At 44.6% G+C, this 22895-nt stretch overlaps 1 protein-coding gene across 1 annotated transcript in view; it reads left to right on the top strand.

The window, feature by feature from the left end:
- T265_04329 (hypothetical protein) overlaps nucleotides 1–12527 on the top strand; it is a gene marked incomplete at both ends in the record, with an annotated part of 37786 nt that extends 25259 nt beyond the window's left edge. Inside the window, 4 exons of the mRNA XM_009169038.1 lie at nucleotides 1374–1871; nucleotides 4263–4474; nucleotides 9252–9388; nucleotides 11991–12527. Of these exons, the coding sequence (XP_009167302.1) occupies nucleotides 1374–1871; nucleotides 4263–4474; nucleotides 9252–9388; nucleotides 11991–12148 (1005 nt within the window). The remainder of the gene's footprint in view (nucleotides 1–1373; nucleotides 1872–4262; nucleotides 4475–9251; nucleotides 9389–11990) is intronic.
- Between the last annotated feature and the right edge of the window lie 10368 nt (nucleotides 12528–22895).

Genomic DNA, 22895 nt, shown 5'->3' with positions numbered 1-22895 from the left:
AAGAGTTAGGGTGGTGTGGGGGGGGGGGGGGGGGGGAAGATCACTGTTATTCGTTTTCAGATTTCTAGGAAGGGTATTGGCTTTGCTGTGCTTTTTGCTTGACTCGCTCGTACTGATGAGGGATATCTGTCCACTTAGTGATCCGCCTATGCGCGCTTCTAAATTTGTGCAAGGGGCAAAACGGTTGTTTCGGGCAAATAACTGTCTTCTGAACGGTTAGTTGGGTGAATCTCACTAAGTAAACAACTTTACTCACCTCATTTTGCGTGATACTACTTCAAACCTTTCTTATCATCACATACTTATTAGGTCAAGACAGCATCGATCGACAGCATGTCGCCAGCTTCGGTTTCCGGGCTAAATATACCAAACTACCCGGAGTTGTCCAGGAAACCTAAAATTGGTGAAGGACGGAACCGGTTTCCAGCCCTCAGAAAGCAAATCCACATTCCTTGTCCAAATAAACCGACACCATCCTTTTTTCAGTGCATACTGTGTATCCTTCACAACCTTTCTGCAGGCACAAGCTACTCCCGTAAGGCTGTTGTTCCACCAAACTGTGGTCGTTGCCAGAGGAATAGTCTGGCTATTTCGTTTTGGTCTGTACATGTGACGTTTGACAAAATTAGGTCTCGGGTAGGCAAGTTGTTACCGCAGAAGAATAATTCGGAGGATTTTGAGATGAGTCCTATTTCTGCCAACAAATTTGCCACCACTCCTTTTGCTGACTGGTTAGTTGGTTGATTGGTCGATTGTTGCATAATTTGAAAGCCGTGATCTTACTCAGTGAACAATGGGTCCAACTCATGTAGAAATAGTCAAATAGCTCAACCGTCACCCCTCAATTCACACCTAGCCCACGCTCCAAAGTAAAAGGGTTAGGCCTAGAAAATAAGCAATAGTATGTAGTGGGTGACTTCAAACAGCGAACCTTAAGGTCAGGATCTCCTGACCTTCGGATCCACTCCCAACTCCCAGCTCACATTCAGAGTTCCTTGCCATCTTCCACTCGTCATAAAGGCACCGTTATCCATTTACAGAGTCGGGCAGATCCGTAAGGCATGTCATGCCATTTGGTTCTAGATCTAGTGTGTTCTCTTGCGTCTGGAAAGATTTCTTAGTCATTAGCATAATGCACTCATTTGCTAACTAATTTGGTTTTGCGAGAGACCTACCTGGAACCCAGCTGAATCTCTCGTTTGTGATGTTTAGTCATGTCTGACGTGATAGAGAATCTAACCTTATCCGGAATTCAGAGGAGCTAGGTGAAAATGTATGATTATATGTTCCTTTTAACCGGACGCTGCTCGAAAATCATTCAATTTTCAACTACCGCAGTCAAATTCTTTTTATGGCTTTTTACGCTTTCTCAGAAGAATATCGAGAACCCTCCAGCTAAGACTGGGTTGGGTGACCAGAGCACGTTGAACGATGATCAATCCACAGAGTGTAGCATGGATCCGCATTCTTCAGGTTTTCAACCCAATGTTGGGTCTCCAGAAGTTCGTGTATCCAGGAGACAAGACTCCCGTCCACCTCTTCAGTGTCGTGCGACACAGTGTTCCATACAAGAGAGAGCCAGAACGGTTTCGCAGGGCGTTCAAGTGAATGCAGTTGAATCCCCCCGGCAGGGTAGTTCTGTGCCGCCCAAAGGTCGACAAGCACAGCCTAAACGACCTACTTCAGTTCAAAGTAGTCGGATTAGGGCTGCCTCAGCCGGTCCAGCGAAGCGCGATTTTTTACGTGCCCACGAAAAAACAACCCCTGGCAAGTGTACCTTGGAAGAACTTGGCAACATTCCACTCAACAAACCCGTCTGGACTCCAAGGCCAGAACGCCTGAGTGTACCTGCTGCATCGTCGGCTAAAACGGTAGGTGTTTAAGTTCCGGAAAAAGTGAAAAATATCCGTGAGTTCAGTTATTCGAAAACTTTCTGAGATGACGACATTTTGATCAGTTCAAGGCGTTTTCCAAGTGTCAAAAATTTATTTACACGTGAAGCACTGTTTACTGATCACGCCGACCTCTGTGGTGCATTCTTGGAGGGTGATGTTTCCATTTATGACATAACATAATAAGCAAAAAGCTTTGTTCCTTGTTTTTAGTAGTTTACCGTTTTGTAGTGGCATACAACTAAAATGACGAGGACATCAACACATCCCAAAGCAGAGTTTAAGGCAAATGTCCGGCCACGATCGTGTCCACTGGCTCAGTGGTTAGAGCGCGAATTTATTGACCAGCGGGTTCGTATTTCGAACCCGACCTCTGCCTCTCGACTCCCCATGTCTAGGCTTAGACAACCTGGCAGTATCCCAGCCCTCGTGCTTCCTTCGGGTGGCATGGCAGCTAAGTACCGAAAGGGTGTTACAGCTGGACGACTGGTTTAACTAGTCGTGCTGTGCTCATCAGGAACCGTGGAAAGTTTATCATGCGGCAATTTGGTTGCCACATTTTAAACATTAATTTCTTCATTCTCCTTGTTTAAATGCTCAGTATCATGCTTGGGGTCATTGTAAAGTCATAATTCAACCTTTGACCTCTGTTAGGATGGAGACACAGGTGGTGCTTTGGCGTTGAAACACGTAACCTAACTATCTCAACTTCTCAGGAAAGCTACATACGAGTTCTTTTCTCCGGCAGCCATTCAACATTTTCACGCATTCTAGATCTCATCCCTCCATCAGATTCCAACAATGCTTCGGAGACATCAGGAGACAAACACTAATGGCTTAGGCCCTGAACATATTCCTGAACATGGACGAAAACTTTCACCCGTAAGGTTGTGGGATGTAATTACCTGTTGGGTATAAAGACTCACTGAGTAGCCATCCCTTCATTGGAATCATTGGATGACATCCTGAAACACTTACAAGTTGCAACAATCTCTATCTTAGCGCAAACGACAGAAGCATGAGTTTTTATTTGCAAACCAGCACAGAGTCGAAACCCCCCTGGAAGAGTTTTTGGTAATTACTGATTAGGTCCAAATACCTGCAAGAGTACTCAGGTAATTTAAAATTCACATCCCATATTGAACAGTTTTACTGTACGAGTTTTAGTCTTTCTCTACGATTGGTCCAATATATTCAGTGTGTTTTTCATTTCCAGTTGATAGAGTATTATAGTATAGGTTTTTTAATGGTTAACGTCCTTCTGTGGAGGTCACTTTTGGTCAGTCCAGTCGAATTCCCAACATTGTCCTAATTCATTGTTTTCATTTGGTAAGGACGGTGAGTGTCTGTCCAAATTAATTCCAGCCACAGTTGAGTGACCAATCTGATACACTTAACACCTTAACCACAGCTCGCTCGATTTGCAAAAAGTATGAAGAACATATCTAGATAACCCAATTTCCAACTATGCTTAAATGGACGAAGAAGCAAAATACTATCATCTTTCCGACAAACTGACCTTTCTCGTGTACAGTGCGACGTAGTGACTCGCGCCCCCGCCGAACCGGACAAAACAGAACTTCGGTAGTTTCACTCACTAGATAGCAAACAATAAACAGTTTGCGCGTTTGGTGAACTACAAAGCCTTTGAAACTGTGGACAGGCAACTCACTGTAGAGTTAAATTCATTGAAACTGATACTACATTTCATATTGAGGTGTTCCGGCGTTTCGAAAGTCAGGTTGTCTCGATGTTTAACTGTCAAACTGTGATACTGGAGTTACACGTTACTCAGAACATTTCAACTCCGAATACAATCATCTGTACGATATGATAGTTCAAAGTTCCTGTTAAGCCACCTTAGGGACTGGGGCGAGATGGCTCAGTGATTGGAGTGCGAATTTACTGCCGGAAGGCCCCGTGGTTCGAACCCGACTTTCCCTGTCTAGGCTTGGGCAACAACCTGGCGGTATCCCAACTCTCGTGCTTTCTCCTGGTGGCATGACAGTTAGGCACCGTGAGGGTGCTACAGCTGGACGAAATGATAAAAACGAATACCTTAGGGGTTTTAGCAGCAGAACTACCGGGATCTCTCATTATAAAACCTTTACTGGCCTTTAGGCAAAAAGTCAAATGACCTCTAGTTATCGAGATATTTGATTTTACTGGCTTTCTGGAGGCAAATCAGACCAAAACGTTTACTTCTACAGAGCGCCTGCATAATAATCATCCACTAGATGAAAATTCGCATAATTGTGGGCCTAGGTGCCCGGCTTGTGACTGTCATTGCGTGCACCTTCTGTCCACATGCGGGTATCTTCGTTAAATCCAATTGCATACCTGTATTCCCATTTACGATGTAATCTATAGGTTCAGCTGATTCGACGCAACATCAACTATGTCAGGGCGAATGCTCATCTGATTGGGATTTCTTCCAGAAATAGTAGTAGTCGTGGATCCAATGTGGCCGGTAGTGAACCAACTTCGCACCTCAATTCCCCAAAACGAAGCCAAGTCGCTCACGTTAGAGAGCCACATATGTGGCCGGAACGCCAACTGCCTGTCGGTGGGCTGCCAGCCTAGTAAGTATTTTAACTTCTACACAATTCCTCCTTGTTTGGAGAAGTTCATGAGGTAATGGGAATCGCATCAAAGTTGCAACATGTTCCACATTTGTGTTTTAGACAACAGAATTATGCTACTAGTCCGTTTCTAATCATGTATTAGCCCTTATTCTATGGAACAAGACAGTTTTTGTCTCAAGATGGAGGATACTTCAGAAAAAACATGGAACTGTGCCGAATCTTCTTAGAAAGAGACGATTACAGTGAGAAAAGCGAGTAGGACGAAATATAGGGCCTTCCTCTCCACCAATCTACGTTAGAACGACGTGTTCCGGTCCTATATATAGATTTTGTACATTGGTTAAATGTGTCGGTACCATCTCCATCGATTCTATTCTGACATAACAGGACCAGTTTTCAAGCCATGTTTGTTAGGGAACCTGTCAACCTGGTGTGCCGGTTCCCGAGAGTTAAAACCGAAAAATGACCATTCCATACCTTGATACCATGAATCGAGAGCCAGGTCCTTGACAGATAAGATATATATCATGTCCTGTTGTCTCAGTATGTCCTGTTGTCTCAGTGACGTACCAGTGCCTTGTGGCTGGTGGCGACAATCGGAATCAACAAGAATTGATCCAGCGTCGGGACATAAGCCGATTCACTCATTTTGCACCCTGAGAAGGGTCCTGTATTAGCACAGGATACTTTTAGTTATTTATTCGTCTGAAATTAGTTTCCTGCGTGAGTGTCAAGCCTGCAGGAGTTCCACTCCACTGGATCTTCTACGACTTCACCGTTAAATCCACTTTCCATGCCCTTCCCTCAAGGCAAGCGTTCCTGAGTCTTAGACCAGTGCAGTTGAGTGGTGGTCGCACGCATGGTCACGGTCTATACCTCATGAATGGCAAGCGTTCCTGAGTCTTAGACCAGTGCGTTTGAGTGGTGGTTGCACGCATGGTCAACTATGGTCTTTCTCCGACTCACCATGAAATCCATGCTTTGAGGTGGGTTTCGGTGGAATGCGGGTGCTCTGAACCATAAACCACAATCCTGCATTAACCTACGGGTTGTCAGGAAGTAAGAGGGGGCTTGGTAGACCTTGAAGCGAGGAATTCGAGTACAATTACCATGAGGTGGATGTGAACATTTAGCCTCCTGCACAACTGGGTCACTCAAATCTCACCGTCCTTTCAAGTGATCGTGACAGTTGTCAATTGTTAAGATCTGGAAAGTCTTCGAAACTCCGGTTTTCAAATAGCCTCTGACGAAAACCTTGTCGATCTGTAATATGCGGGCGGCATCTTTCTTGTCTTCGAAGAGAAGGCGCCATTGTTCTCCGATGGATTGACCAAAGTCCTCCCGTCCTTTGGTATGCACTTTGCTCGTGGACATACACTCACTGAACACGCCACTTACAATCCAGGGAGATATAGTCGAAGTTGTAGAATATTTTACGTATCTTAGAAGTTGTGTTAGTTCTGATTGTGGTGTGACAGCTGAGGTCAATGCACAAATCTGTAACGCTCGGGTCGCGTTTGCTAATTTGAGACACCTATGGCATCAAAACAGTATATTTCTGAATCTCGAGGGACATGTGTATCAGGTCACATCACCGACTGTAGTTGTATGGCTGTAAAACCTGGCCTGTTCGAGCAGCAGAACTGAGACGTCTTCAGGTGTTCGACAATCGTTGTCTCAGGGCCATAGTTCGTGATTGTTGACGTCGGCGAGGCTGTTACGAGGAAATAAGAAAGCGAGTTTTTAGTTGTGCAAAGGGGGCTTCCATCGAAGACTACATCACCACCAGGGACTGCGTTGATTGACACGCTGAACCATCGTTTTCAGAAAAGAGTGCTGTTTCCCGTGCCAAATTCAGAGTGGCGGAAACAGAGAGGTGGCCAATCCCTGACCCAATAGAGGTGTATGAAAGAGATTACAAAACGTTTAGGTGCTGCCGGTGCTACGCACCTTTCAAGATAGGGACCGCGTGATCCTCGGTGCGCCTGATTGGAGACGCTGCAAAATATGGCTGCTAATCCATATCGATAACGTTCTTGTTGTCATTTTCTATCCGGATTGTCTAAATGAGTGTTTGGAGGTACAGGCACATCGGAATGATTGTAGTAAGCTTACCTTAAGTCCCTTCTTCATCCACCTTTATTTTTTTCTTTACAATAGAGCTCTCAAATAAATCATGGTTGTACGGTGGCGAAGCATCGGTGTTGGACACTGATGCGATGCTGTCGATGATGATGATCAATTTCGAGTACTGAAGTGTAACGCGTCATCCGTCTGGTAAAAGATCAGTGTCCTGAGTCCACTCCAATGAGTGTTTTTCCGCCCATGCTATTCTTATTTGAACTTTCATTTTACACATCACTTGGTAAATGACGGAGACAAACGATTTCAACAAGGTTGTTCCCGCTCGCAAATCACTGGAATATATTCACCCTCAACAATACAAGTGACTCGGTTCGCCAATGATCTAAGTGCACACCGAACGCACTTACTAACCCGGCACACTGCTTTCGATTACTTGCGGTCCTGTCCTCCAAATGGCAGGTTTATCAGACAGCTTCACTTTGTCCGCTGTCAATCACTCACATCTCGCCCATTGGGGATGGTGTGAGATTAGCCATATAAAAAATGTAGCGGTCTCACTACATCTGAACACTATCTTCACCTGATGAGCCACAGTACAGACGAAAGCGTTTGTTTGTCTGCGTTTTTAGGATCCGACCACACAAGCCGTGTAAAAATTCAGTGGAATTCCAAACTTTGGCTTGCTTACTACCAGCTCACTCGGGGAGGTCTACCGCTGTTCAGATTCTGAATGTTCACCAGTGGTCATTTGAGTGTCAAGAGCCAGACCTAAAGTCGAATTTATCACCTGTACAAATTCGTCGGTTGATGTCTGGTGTAAGGGTAGCGGACTAGAACTACCGATCAAAAGGTTACCTGTCCGATCCCTTTACACCCACCTGGTGACTCATAATAAGATGATAGTGGTCGTTTGGCTGAGTTTCTACCACACTTTTACCCACGTGAACGTTCATTCGGGCGTATCGGCACTTTTGTGTACGTAACCTTAAAGTAAACCAAAACACGGTTGGCGTTACCAATAAACCGGCCACTCAGATATGCCTTTCTAGATCTTCTCCGGCCGATTTGGGCATTCATATCACCCGTCTTAATCACAGTGTTGGCCCAGTTACTTAATGGCAAAGTGTGACGTAATCTGTTTTCCTTATCTTTGAGGATCCGGTATATCAGAACAAACCTTCTACCATGTTGAGTTAAACGCGCCCAGACATGAAAAAAGTACACCGGTCTCACACATTCCGGATAGCAGATGCGTTGGTGGAGCTTACCAAACACGGCTTAGCAGTATGCGACCAGCGGAATGGATGAGAAGTTGTTCACGGCAAGAACATCACCATTGGCTGTACAGAACGAATAAGCGAACGACCATATGTGACCATTTAGTCATCCCATATATTTACGCGGAAGCTCCGTATGTTTATCCTGACAATACAGCCGTGTTCAGGGTCCACTGTCTTCTCGTCGTACAGTCTGACAGATTCAGTTCAGGCGTAACCAATAGAAGGCCACCCACGACACAACACTAAATGAGTCAGGAAACCGGAACGCGTGAATTACGGTTCCGCAGAGTGCTTTCTCTCCCCGTTACAAAGCGCTATCTGAGAGCAGTAGATAGCACAAGTCGTGTCAGAATAACCGATCTGGGTTGATCCCAATGGCAGTGGAGTCTCGGGTGCGTGTTTTGGAGGCAGTAAATACGTCGACATGAAGTAAAAGCAAAGTGGAAGTGAGGAGTCTCTGTTGAAAGTCTTGATGGCTAGTACGGACAGTAGGAGCTGTAATCTGTACAAAGCGCTATCTGAGAGCAGTAGATAGCACAAGTCGTGTCAGAATAACCGATTCCAAAGATCTGGGTTGATCCCAATGGCGATAAGAAGTGGCATATAAGTAACTGACAGAAGGGTTCATAAATCCCTGGCTGGAGGATAAGGAAGGATTATAGAAATGGCGGGAGAATGAAGAACTATACGAGCAAGTCAACTGGCTGTTTTCCTTTGGAAGAATGTTTAAGGTACACCACTTCGAACACAGTTTAGTTCGCGAAGCCTAGCCCTACTTTTCAACCCAGCACTTTGTCCCATACAGAGTACTGGTTTATTTTTTTATTGAAGGACCATGGTTAGCAGCTTATAATGCATCACTAGTGTGGCAAGCTGAACCTCTCTAAGACAGCACCTGAAAATACTATTAAAAGGTGCTTTCTTCTGGAATGGGTTTTACCGCTGGAAGGTTTTTTTGAGAAACCAACCAAAGCGGATTTTAGAAGGAAAGTGGCGCAATTGTATGGACTTATGAAGTAGAAGTCTATCAATGAAATGTGATTTGCCTATTTGTAACTGTGTTGTGTGATTAATCATGGGTTCGTAATTCGTCCTCCTTGATCAGCTATGGCGGTACATCGAGCCTTTCCTACACAGTTTTCATATGAACTTAGCAGTCTTCGTTCCCATATTTTTCCAGATATGGTGCCAAGACCATAGATTAACTTTACTTTGCTAAATTGGTTCTAAAAAATCTTCGCCCAATACTCATGGGGTGTTTTTCTGGAAAATATTCCATACTGCAATTGGAATACTGTGTGGGATGTGTCTCACACTGAAGGGAATGTCCTCTGTCATTTTTGCGAGGTGTATGCCGCTAGTATCGCCGTCAGATGCAGTGATAAAGTAACACTTTTGGTTTATCACAGTCTTATCAGGGAAAGACATCAGGCAGCAGCCGCCGCTGCACAAGAAGCTGCCAGTCGTCCTGATCCCGACCAGCCGCCAGGTCACGTGCGCATGCCGGATGCAGATAGAGTGAACACACTTGAACTTTTACGGAAAGGTAAGTTTTCCGCTTCTTTACTCAAAAACAAGAACTGTTCTAGCTACTTTTAACGAGCATGAAGTCTTTGAGTAGCGATGCGATTGGTATGGAGTTGGCGAATCACATGTTTTTCCTTCGTGTTAGTTACTCTCCTGAGCATCCACGAATCGGACAGATACTTGGCCACAATCAGTGCGCCAGGGTACGTTGATTCCGGTTATCAGAGCTCCGTTCACATAGACTGAGGAAAAACGAAGTTGGTGGTACATACTAGAAGCAATGGCCAGGTAATCAATGACGAATACCATGGTCTTCTGATCAATCGGAAATTAAGACACCCACGTAACGAACGTGAGACCTGTGGCGACAGCACTATGGGCTTCCTAACTCGACTCACTAAGATTGTGGTGCTTTACCTCGAACTCCCCAATCGGAACGATGGCAACATTTAAATCGAGTGGCTTTGTTGGTCAGGGCTTTCACACTTCGTTACGAAATGAGCGTCTCAATCTACAAACTCAATCGTCTTCTGCTTGGATGAGAACTACAGGGCGATGTGCCCCAAGGCTTGGTTATAGACGTGCCCGGGTCATTGAAGCTTGCTCTGTTCACAGCTTTATTGTCATTAACCACTGTAAATAATGTGCTCCGTTGTGTTGAACGTTGCCAAGCTTGGCGGAAAGACTGGCTACAAATAAATCACCTGCTTGTCCGAACTCCCAGTTGATCACAAAGGTATAGCAGATCAACATCAGCGAACTACCATAGCCAGCGCTTCTAATGTGTGGATGTCTGCTCATTATTTTCTGTATTGTCGGTAAATGTAACTTTATTAATTGGACCCATGAACATCATACCCGGAGAATTAAAAAATGAGAGTGAACCCGGTTTCAGGCAGTTCTACGACTATCCAGAGGGAGTGCGAGCATTCTCTGTTGGGACAAGTTGGTCTTCACATGATCTCCGAATATTGGATCGTGATGTGCGCGTAGATCGCAGCCGATTGGCTTTTCGAGGTAGCGTCTGTCTGAGATGTTTCGAAGCCGAGACATACTGTCCTAGATCAAAGAAAATTTGCAATAGGTAAGCAGGTGAGCAGGTTAATATCCAAAGAATCTTATCGTGTGTTGGTCTGCTTGTCGTACCTGCTGTCAGAATGGTGGATGGAGTCGAGTTGTTAGACTACGTTCTACATTAGAGGACTTGCACTCAAAGATATATATATCTTCGCCTATCGTTTGAGCCGCACATCAGAACTTGCTCAGATCTTTCCTTCGAACGAATTCGTAGTGTATGCAGGCATACATACATCCCATTCAACCTACTGATTGCATCCAACAATCAGGTTGGTCACCTTGAGTTACTTGCAAACCACCAAAAGTCCGGAAGTTTAGCAACAAATGCGGTTCAATCAACACAGCAGTAAATTGATAAAATGGTGATTATGCGGCTTTTCTAGACGGGATCAAGTAACACTGGTTTCAAATAGAATCCTAAGGAAAGCAAGTCAGAAAGGATACGCCTACCTAAGGTTCACACCAAATCTTTACAAGGTGGCCGCAAGATGAAGTTCACGTGCCGCGCGATGCCAAAGGGTTAGCGTTCAAATAAAAAAATCAATATCAGGGGTGTAGACAAAGAACGGAAACAAAAGCCCTAGAAGCCCCGCTGTGCATAGTAAGAATTAATGTAGGGAATCAACATGGTGTAGCCTTAAAGGAAAAAAGACGGTCTATCGATGAGGCTGGTTGTATCGAGTCTGTGAACTTTAACAGATTATGCTTTGTTTCGGCAAATTTCAGTGAGATGAACAGAAACTGATAGCGTCTTTGGGTAGCAGGTCGTCTGATTTATAGGTTGTCCGTTCGCGTTGTCTGTTAAGGTGTCTACAGATACGAATATCCCGTAGATTTCAACCGCCGATATATTTTCAAAATGAATTAGTCGCCAAACGAGATATGGGAAATCTGGAGCATTTGACACCCTTGTGTATTTTTCTAGTTACCGCAGTCGTAAAATACCTGTGCCTATCGGAGGTGTTGTATCGTGCGGTGACCGAGCTATTGGTTACGCCTGCACTGAGCCTGCCAGACTACGCGATAGGGAGAAGACAGAGAACCGGGGACACGGCTGTATTGCCAGGACGAAACATACAGAGCGTCTGCGTAAACATATAGGATGACTAATTGGCCAAATATGGTCGCTCACTTGTTCGCTCCGTACAGCCGATCGTGGTGTTCCGGTCGTGAACACTCTCAGGCCCAATACGCTGGTCGTGTGTTGCTAAGCCGTGTTCGGTGCGAGTCACCAACCCGCCTACTTTCCGGACGCTTCGTATCGATGGTGACCTTGGGGATGCGTCACTCTCTGCACATGTACTTTCTCTTCTGTCTGGGCGCGCCCTGATAGGTCAACCTACATTGAAGGGACGACCTCTAGACACATGACAAATCCGCTTCAGTAAAACCACGCATAAAATGTACTGACGATTGTGGATTGATGACCCGATTTGAACCCTCTTCATTGAAGAACGTTTGTTGTAGGTCTGATGAACTTTTTGTCCGGCCAGGAGACCAATGCACCGAATAAACGCTTACCTTGTTTTATTATTCCACCGTAGCACACGCGGAATTAACTGAGGAGTGGTTCAAGTTGCCTGTGCGGATGGACACTATGCGAATTCGCGTTCGACGATCTGAACTGGAACAACGCCTCATTGAGTTGGAACAGGCTATTAGCATTTTCGAAAAACCCAAAGTTTTTATCAAACCAGAATAACGATTGTGCAACTGCCATCCAGGCAACAACATCTAAACGCCGAGAGATTGGCGAATCGAAGACTGGGCCAAGATTTCGAAGTATCCTGTTTCAATAAAAAATGTGTGTTCTGTTCACCTCTACCGAGTGACCTTTCTGTGTTTGGTATTAATAGTTTGAATCCATACAATTCGAATTTTGCGCTTGTTTTCTTTAGGTTTTCCCTTTACCTCTGAGTGTGTAATATGATTTTGCGGTTCGCCTATCCATTCTCTTGGATCTCTTATCCATTGTTCGTGTACACCAAGGTACAAAGAATACCTGGGTCTTCATAGTGGCACTTCGTAACAGTGTATTTGTTCGCATATCAAAGTAAATCCGAGGCAATTTTCGGCCTGTTTCTCACAAAGTGCACTAGTGGCAAACCCAGAAGTACACTCACAAGCATCTTGAATTTTACTTAAAAATATAACAATACAATAACTTCAGGTCATGCGTGTATTCCAAGTGCACTTCAAAAGTTACTCGTGCTTCTATGAGACTACCGAATACTAAAACCGCGACGTCTGATGTTCTGGACCCGTGTGCAAAGATGTGTTGACGGAAAGATCAAATCAACCTAGGAGACAAACTCTTATAAATTCCAGCATGACCTAAAGACTTTGAGAGACAGTGTGTCCGATTCTGCGATGTGTTGCACAGTCGTGTGGATGTTCTCCATTATCCCTCTTTTGTTTCACACTCCAGATATAAGAGAAAATGCGCTGTTTCCCCCATCAGAGATAATTTCCAGTGCCATCGGATGATTTCCGTTTGTTGCCACCCGAATAGTCACGATTTTGGTCGGAGGAGAAACACCAGAGCGACCGTAGGAAATGGCGATGAATAGGCTGTTGTATTGTGCGGTGGCCAAGCTATTGGGTTACGCCTGCACTGACCTGCCAGACCTACGCGATAGGGAGAAGACAGAGAACCGGGGACACGGCTGTATTGCCAGGACAAAACATACAGAGCGTCTGCGTAAATATATAGGATGACTAATTGGCCAAATATGGTCGTTCACTTGTTCGCTTCGTACAGCCAATGGTGGTGTTCCGGTCGTGAACATTCTCAGGCCCACTACGCTGGTCGTGTGTTGCTAAGCCGTTTGGTGAGAGCCGCCAACTCATCTACTTTCCGGATTTGTCGAACCGATGGTGACCTTGGGGATGCGTCACTCTCTGCACATGTGCTTTTTCTTCTGTCTGGGCGCGCCCTGACATAGGCACGGCAGCGACTTGGCGGAGATCGCCGTGTATGACCTGGTTCAGCCGTGCTGCCTCAATGGGTTTCAACCTGAACTAAGCGGCCTGTTTGATATACCTTCCTGTTTCACCCAACATAGGTTAGCCAACCCTGATAGAGTTGGCTTAGCCAGTAATTTATGTTGGACTAAAAAGTCGCGCTTTCCTGAATCACCATGGTTCGACTGCTCCAGTCTAGACTTGGACAACCTGGCAGTATCTCAGCCATCGTGCTTCCATTGGGTGGCGCGATAGCTAGGCATCGAAAGGGTGTTCGGGCTGAACTATTATTATTGTTATTGCTATATGGATACCGGGAACAGGTGAATCGAATTGTATCCTGGTATTATAGGACTTTCCATGGGAGGCAGGTGAAATGCTGATGAACAGGTTCTGGCGGGAAAGGCTCCTGGACAACCTTGTCGAGATGGCGCGAGATCCACCAAATATGCTCACTTTTACACCGTCGCTTATTTGTTTGTCTGTTCGCCGAGCTTGTTATTATGATTGCCATGATTGTTTTTGGGATTACATGGACTAGTTTTTTCCGCAGATGCAGCGCGTAATGCACAGGGATGAAGTAGTGAAAAGCCAAGACGCTGATTAAACATGGTGTTCCGTTGATTCCATCTTATCCGGATTTACTCGGATATAAGACTGTCCTCGACAGGGAACAAACACGCATTGCTCTACTAACAGATGGATGCACTCCCGGTACTTCTCCTCGTTCAGTGTGGATTGGTCAGAATAAGCGATTAGGGATAAAAAAAGAAGGCCATTCAGACGAGTGGGATGTGGGCAGATATTCGGAAAATTGACATAAAACAATCGTCAAATGGAGCATAGTAAGATACTTTCAACCTCTTATTGGATGTAACAGTCAGCAAGAGCTATCGTACATATTACAAATTGCAAAAGTGAAATCCTCCAGAACCTGGTTCCTTTTGTCCCAACAATGAAGTATGAAATACTATTTCATCCTAATATTTGAAAACTCTGGTGTACACCTGCGATGTGCTCACATGTATGGACATCGTTTTCGATAGTGGTTTGGGCTTTAGAAACATTCATCGCCCTCACCACTCCTGTTGACTGAGCTCTCCGGTCAGATCTCTTGAAACGCCTATTGGTAGTCATGAGGGTTCCAGAGCGTACCGGCGTCAAACATCTAGGGACATGTTCTGTGAAGACTTCTTCTTGGCGCGAGTGGCACACAATACTACCGCAAACAATGACGATTCTTCTGACATTCTTTAAACGCAATCCAGTGAGCAGCTCTCGCATCCATTGTTCGTAACGCTGACCCTCATGACAGTAGAACCGGTGGAACTGTAAGAAGATAGGAATACTTTCCTTTGCTGCTGGTCCCCACGGCGTGCGTTCGTGTGCCTCAAAGTGACCGAGCCCTCCTTCGGCAGCAAAATTTAAAGTTTTTTTGCCGACCCAAATGGTCAGTCTATTCTTGGCTTCTAACTACGTAAATCTAGAAATACCTCTTCGTCAGTCGCTGCTTTTCTATTGTTTAGAGGAATATTTAGGACCTCATCCTGGGAGCTCAGCCGCAGTGCCCAAACTCCCACCCAGTAATCGTTCCACGCCACGGAATGCCCATATGTTCTGTCACTCTTTTCCATCTCCGAATTCTTGACAAACAAGCAGTGGTGGTTCTGCGTAATGTCAGCTGTAAAGCACACGTCCATCAAGCACGGACGTTTGTGCTGTAACCACTTGATTCAAGTACTTCCGGCTTGCGTCTATGCTGGTGTGTTAGGATCAACGGGACGAAACCAGCCGATTGGGTGGGAGCTGCAGTCCTGGCTAATTTGACACCGCAATCACCCGCCAGTGAGGCTGACCTCACGGTAGTTGATGTGGCGGAAAACAATTCATCGTCTTGCCTACTCTGCTGCGCGATAGCAACGGCAGTTGTAGATCACCTGGTTCAGATCCGTGCTTCGCCGAGTCCGCCTGTAGCCTGAATTTTTCAACGCCAATTAGACGACCGTGACACGTCACAGTTAGCGGACAAGGGTGTAGTGATGACTCATGTCATCTATCCAGCCCCAATATCGTATTGAGTTTACGACGGCAGCGGCCCCCAAATCAAATAGGGCACTGGCTTGCGTGACCTCATGCTTGAGTAACTAGCCCATCCTCTGATTGTGGGATCTCAGGCCGATTCGCTACCTTGCCAATGCACGGTGTCCACTGACACCGGCCTGGACGCTGCGTGCAATGGTGTGGTGGCTTACCATAGCTCGACCGCGTATTCTATCGTCTCGTTCTTTTCAAAAAAGAGAAATTTAAAAAAGCGTGCTTCTCGGGTATCCTTCCGGTCGCTTCGTCTGTAGTTCCTTCATTTTGCACAGTCCTTGAAGCACAAGTATCCAATTGCACGCAGGAAAATTTCATCAAACTGCACTGGCAGTCTTGCAAAACTGCCCAGTATGTTGTATTTTTCTCATGGTACGCCCAGGATAATTACTGAAGTACTCTTCCTATAAATCCCACCTGGAATTGCTCCTGTCAAGGCTCTCCGACTCATGTTGCTTGCAAACGCTTGAAGTTTCGAAGAAAGATTGCATTTCTACAAGTAGCACAGGAAGGGCAGTTTTTAAGGCACACAAAAAGACCGCCGTAGTTATCGTTCGTTCTGTTGGATCGAGCTTGGATCAGTTTTGCCTGTCTGCACGCCGAAACACCATTCTCCTTAGCGAAATACACTCATATGCATACCAGTGTGGTTTTGACAAGAGACGTATCTGGGATCTCGTCTTTATGGTGTTTTTAGGTTCAAGTAGAACATGAGGCTGACGGAAACTCGAGCACTGCGCCTACCCGATGAGCCCCAATAAGGGCGAAACCGGTCGTGGGCTGTCTCAGAGTTTTCAACGACCTTATGAGTACCGTAAACATTTTCCTTGTCCTAGCAGTGTCATGTCAGTCAACTGACTCGATTGTGACGGTGTGTTGCAGGGGTCGACCTGTTTGACCGTGTCTGTCACCTACAAATCGAAGAGAGCTGCTCCGATGGCTACCCATCCAATAGTCGGAGCATATAAACATAGGTCCGAAAAAGAAATCCGCGGATTGGAAGAAGCGAGCGAGGTGCTTGGCCACGTACTAACGGTGCGACTACACGGCTTCTCAGCGTAGTAGAAACTGATTACATACTTCGGTTATGATATTTTAGTGAACCAGTGGGTTTAAACACTGTTTTTTTCTACAGCAAGGAATTGTATTTGCCAAAGCGAAGAATATATCATGAACGGTTCATCTGACGGTACTTCCCAACACCGAAAGTACAACCATCCGATTTTGGCCTATATATCTGGTGCAGTGACAAGTCAGCTTGTGCCTGCAGTCCAGTATATGACCTATGGATAATTTTTAATAAGGATATCAGCAATCTTCGAGTGCAACGCGCGCCTCGTCACAAGCTATCTCCGTTTACCGAAGCTCAGCTGCTAGTTAGTATAAACCCTCCGTAGTGTTTGCCGCTAATTTTCTACTCACATTATCATTCAAGTGCGGGACACTTTTTCAATTCCAGTGGTTCATGGCAGAGTTCGCCGGGTCACTTAGGAGCAAGTGGCTTCTGCTCATTTTCTGTGGAACTTCCAAAGGTTGGAGGTCTTTCGCCGTTTCCCTCGCTTACTCAAAATCTAAATCAAAAGTGACATACATTCTTGTTATCTTCGATTTAGTATGCGTTCACGGGCTTTTGTTCTTTTATCGGCGATTTGGGTAATCAGATTTCTCTCTCTTCATAAGGGTATAGTAGATTGACATCGGGAATCTCAAAGTGACTCGTAGCGAGAATCAACAGTTCACGGCTAGCATCGGTATATATATATATATATATATATATTCATTTCATTATGCTTATAAAAAGTGCGGTCTTTTCTGAGCTGCAACGGTAAATAATCGGATTACATATTAATGGTCGCTCTGCCTACGTTGTCAAGTTTTTGAAGGAGGAACTTGAGGAACAGTTAATTGTCTACTTTGAGTGCACCTTCATATTAAAAATACGGTGGATATGGGAAAACAGGACAATGTCTCTGTTAATTCCTACCTCGTTTGTTTCACCAATTTGTTTTAAACCAAATATGAACATTTTCCTGGTTGAGCTGCCTAGCCCTTGGAAGTGCACGCATACTGTCTATTAAGGCTAACAACTATTTTCTACTTAACTCAGTATATTCAGATTACCAATAGATGTTGCACGAATCAGATAAATACTGAGATCACGAACGACAAGCAAGTTAGCACAGATCCTTACAGATAAGTCGCGTCTCATTCCGTCTCGATCAGTTTGAAGGCAGACAAGAACAGTGATTCCGCTATCCAAAGTTGGCGCATGTTCATCTCTATTAGAGTACATTAATCCCCGTTAAAAATACAAATAACAATGTTTCTTTTATCGAGGTCGCATTTAGCTCCGTAACGACTGGTTTAAAATTGCGGAACGGCTGGTATCTTAGCAACGACCTCACTACCTCGGTGCTGAAGCAACTTCTCTGTGGTCCTCTTCCCAAAAACGTTCAGCATGATTCGGTCGCGTGTCATACTTTCGCTCACACATTCACCAGAGTTGGAATTCCGTGCTCTGGCATCACCGCACAATGACTGGTACTTTCTTCAGGAAGCTGGTTTCAGCTAAATAACTGGTCTTGACTTCATGTAGCTCAGGCGGGACGTTTCTCGTTTGGGTGCAATTATGACGGATCACGTTGCTGGCTGGATCATAAGGAAAATGCTGGTGATCACGCAACGGCTATATTGAGTGATTCTAATCGAAATTTCGACCACCGAGGATCGCTTTCATCAAAGTACAAAGGACTGACAGTAAAACAGTACTGTGGTTAGCCAAAGACTGGTGGTAATACTAATATATGTATTGTGAGTAATGTGAAATTCATGTACGTCCTACCGCTTGCGTGTGTGTTGCACCGTGTGTATGTTTGGATTCTCGTATCACGTGCGGATCATCATTCTAAAGTCATCTTTGTCTGATGAATTAGACGGGGCCGAATGACTAGCAGACCTATTAGCTCACGAAGGCCAGTGATTCAGTACATCTCTGTACTTACATATCGAGATTTCTTCTGCATTATATGAACGCTATCAAAATTAACCCGGTGGTCCTCAGTTCGCACAGTACAATGGCTGAGTCACTCTTCAGTTTGATCAATTCGACCGCATTTATTGCAGTACCGTTGACAATCGTTGATTTGCACCCTCAATTGTATGTTGGTATGCTCAGTGTCAACACGGTAATAGTCGGTACAATACATTTCGTAGACACAGTCGCTAGGCGGCCATCTGCAGTTCGAACTAGCTGTATCTGCAGTGTGTTGTCCACTTGGAAAGTGGTGCGAAAATTGAACTTGGAGAGTAGGCAACGGATTCTTTCAGACATATGCTGTGCGCCGTGCTACTTGACGCAATCCTTGGTCTGGCTGCTATATCCGGGTTGGGTAGCTGAAGTGCACATTCAGTGCGATATATTTTTTCTGAGAATATGTTTCATACGACCGTCTTTAGGCAAAGGTCGGTGAGCAAGTGTGCGAAATGCCACCCGCTTCATAGGTAACACAAGAGCGGGTTGAAATTAAGTTCACGATTTGATTGAGTTCGTCTTTCGTGGACTGTGTCTCCATAGTAACCAAGCGACTTCACAATGACAACAATCGTTCTGTAAGTGTCCAAAGTTTCTTTGTGAGGCGAATGGAGTTACATAACGTGTCAAGATATGACAAAAACGGGCTCACCTAACATGTTTTTCTGATAACAAATAAGTCATTACCGTATCCCAATCAAATTTACGCAACGCTGTCAAAATCTCCCAATGCCTGCGATCCAAACTGCGCAAAGAACAGAGGGTCTATAACAGAAGTAATAGGGAACCCACTGCAACTACGTCAGCATGTTGTTCAATTTGGGTGCCAGAGAAAGCCACAAGTGGTGTTCCAGTTGGGGGTTTGATACAACGAAGTTATTGTGACACCTGAAGGTTTAAATTGTCCGATATCCCCTTGACATTCTTGGTGTCAATAAGCGCGTATTCTCACGTGACCAGGCGGCCGATTGCTTTATTCTCATAAGCTAAGGGAATCATCACGAATGTGATCTTAATCCTTGCGATGTGAACTGCCTCATCATGTTTAGGCGTCCTACAACATCCAATTTATTCTTCTTGGGTTAAGAGTGTGTCGACCTTTGTTTCCTCAACAATTCTGCAAGCCTACCTCGTGCTTCACTAGCCGATGCGAACGGCATCTACAGCTCAACGCATTTTATTGTCTCTACCGATTTTAAGCGCTTCCAAGAGATGCTGAAATTCAGACACTTTGTAATATCGATTTTTCTAACTCGTCTATCAGACACAATGTGAACAGCAATGGTTGGTGAAAGACTTTGTCAGCACGTGGTGGCTGAACCAATGTGTGGGGCGTTGCCGATAAATCATTTTTAGGCGTTTAGATATGCTGATGTGCCGCGTTTTGGAGCAAGAAACTGGTCGTTCTCGTGCAAGTTGCACTACTTTGGAGCACACATCAATGGAGCAAAGTGGATATCATGTTGCCTGATCCGAAAACGAAAATCTAAAGACAAAAGAGCAGCGGCTAATCCTATGAAGCACAAGACTTCTAGGAGTAGTGTATGCAGCCTTAGCCTTAGCGATCGAGGAATTATACCGACATCCCACACTGAAAATTCAGTTATTTTTCCGGTTGGCTAGGCTTCTTTGCAAACAACTTTTGACAAGTCATTTTGAAGGAGGACCTAAAGAGTTCGGCATAGTGGGTTGTCAGTCATTTATTCTCCTCGGTGATCAAAGCGTCGGATAGAATCAGACACTATGTCCGATGTGTAGTCACTAACATTTCTACCATGAGCCAACAACCCACAGCGTCTTAACCCTTTCAACCTCTTCGCACTCACTTCAGAGGTGGCTCATCACTACCATTCGGTGTTTTCTGACTGTGGAAATACAAAACCAGAGAGTGATAACTATGCTACCAGATCTTCTAGATCCTAGTGCGCTTATTTCGGTGACCAACATTCAACCGTATCAGTGACGTCAGCGAATAAAGTCTGATAGCAAAAGATTTCATCAATGAGACCAAATCGCGAAAAGTAGGGATATTCACATTCATGTTCAACTCAAGTCCAGATAGGCACTAGTTCCTACAGACTGGAGTTTACTGTATCGTCATGTAGGCCTTCATTTTCCAGTTCCTTCAAAAATTTACCAAATTGGCATTCGGCCACCTTCAACCAAGAGCAGAAATGCTGTAGATTCGTTCAGTTTAGAAAAGAGTTTCGGAATGTTAACAAGAGTTTATTATCATGTAACAAGGTGATTTTGTCGTTTGGTTTTAATACAGTGAATCGAAAACACCATCCGACTGGGTAAGTACAGACCGCCAATCATACACTTGTGCACTTTGTTATGCCATAGTTCACAAACATTTTGCAGAGGGAATTGTCTGTAAGATTCGTATTATGATGAGTGCACGCGTTAGCAGGCCTAAGTTAGATGTTAGCACTTCAAGTTCATAATAGAAAGGTATATACGGTAGAATGAGTCACTGTAACAAAAATGAACGACAAGAACGGCAGCAGGTTCCGTCCTGTGTCATTTCTCATAAAATGTTCGGTCAAGAGCATTCGTTATCACGATGTTTCAGACGAACAGTCAGCAAGACCCAATTTAAGACGTACCATACATCATATTGCACATTCATGTCAATGGTTGGTCTTTTCGCACTTAATCTGACTTACCCGGGTAGTAGCGGTCGTCTGCTAGTGAGAAATTGCCCACGCCGGTGAAGTCTATGCAGTACGATCACCAATTATAATCCAGTATTGCTGTAGTTCTGTACTGATGTCGTCATATGTGGTACATTAGCAATGATGACTTAATGCAGATGGTCTTTGGATTTCTGGCGGACGCAGCGAACACATTTCACATCTAAAGAAGGGTATGGTGCCGGTGGAGGCGTTGTGAACTCGTCCCCTCAGAAGCAGTCCAATATACGATTGAGTATCATATACCACCCTTATCTTCACATTATGGGAGACCATTTCTGTGGTCGGTACCAGTAGGGGTTTTATATCCAGAGTACATAAAGCAGCTCAAAACCCAAAAGGGCTTATTTATGAGTCAAAGTACGTATGGCTATAGGTCCATCCAATGCCTGATTGATAAGAAGTACATACCATAGTTGCTGACTCCAACAAAAGATTACTGATTTATTCTACTGGGCTTGTGCCAATAGGGCATGGTCTTGGCTACGTCCTGGCTGCGGCAATATATTTTCAACTTATTCGCTTATTTGAATATACCGAAAGGTCTGTTAAGAGGTGTAGTTATTCTCCTATCCCTGCCGGGAAAATGAGCTGCAAATTCACCAAAGTTTGATCACTCAGACCAATGCGGTTGCTACCACTAGCAACATTTTCGAAGCAGACAAGATGGAAAAACCACAGTATGTGAAATTTCGAGTTGCCGTGGTCTTACGAGAGCGCTTCCATATGGGACGATTGGAATAAAAACCCTTTCGTTTAATGGAAACTTTGGATGCATTGGGGGGAATGCAGAACCAATAAAAACTAGAATATTATCTTTCAGTGATTGGGGATAAAAAATGCGGAGTAATGCTCATTCGTACGCGTAGACTTGGTTAGCCCTAAATAGCGTTTCGTTCCACCTAAAAGAACAGAACGGCACTGAGTTCTATGCGGATAAGATCTAAATTAATTTAGACTGAACAACCAACCGCATTACGCTGAATGTGTTGGGAATCCGTAAGCTCTAACTTAAATGAGAATGTAGAAAGTTGAAAACCGGGGCCTCCATAGTGTTTCAACCACTAAAATGGGCCTATCTATGTGGTTATTTGGAATTTCACCCGAAATTCAGTCAGTTAGGATTTCTAATGAAGTGCTTGCATGGACCAAACCGTTCCGACTTTGTTGGCCTGGAAGCTTATGGATTGTGATTAAATTCATCGGAGTTATATAAAAGTAATACACGAACAGTCCCGGGTATTGCATCAATTTTGACAATAGTTCTCAGATGCATCTTACCACTCTGATGAGTTAGGACATGGAATTGAGTAGAGGACATCTTCGAATGCTTTGAATTCGACTCTGCTGAAGAATGCTGTAATGTCACATGCTATAAAGCCTATGTGAAACAACTTTAGCAACTGCTGATAAGAGGCTACTAATGATGATTAGTCGATAGATATTTTATCCGAAGTTCGACCCGTCTAGTGAAGCAGAATTATAATACAGTGGGACGCACTATTGTTTACTAACAGATCTGCCCACTCACAAAATCCAAAGATAAGCCCGACGCAATGTTCAATCACCCTTTCTTTTAGTCCTATGGACAGGATTTCCTAAGTCAAACGCAGAGACATTATCCAAAAGCGTTGCAGTATCATCGGCTATTAAGCTTCAGTATA

The sequence above is a fragment of the Opisthorchis viverrini genome (assembly GCF_000715545.1).
Source record: "Opisthorchis viverrini unplaced genomic scaffold opera_v5_70, whole genome shotgun sequence".
Taxonomy (NCBI): Eukaryota; Metazoa; Platyhelminthes; class Trematoda; order Opisthorchiida; family Opisthorchiidae; genus Opisthorchis; species Opisthorchis viverrini.
Note: the sequence above shows the minus strand (reverse complement) of the source record. Positions and strands in the feature narration are given on the sequence as shown.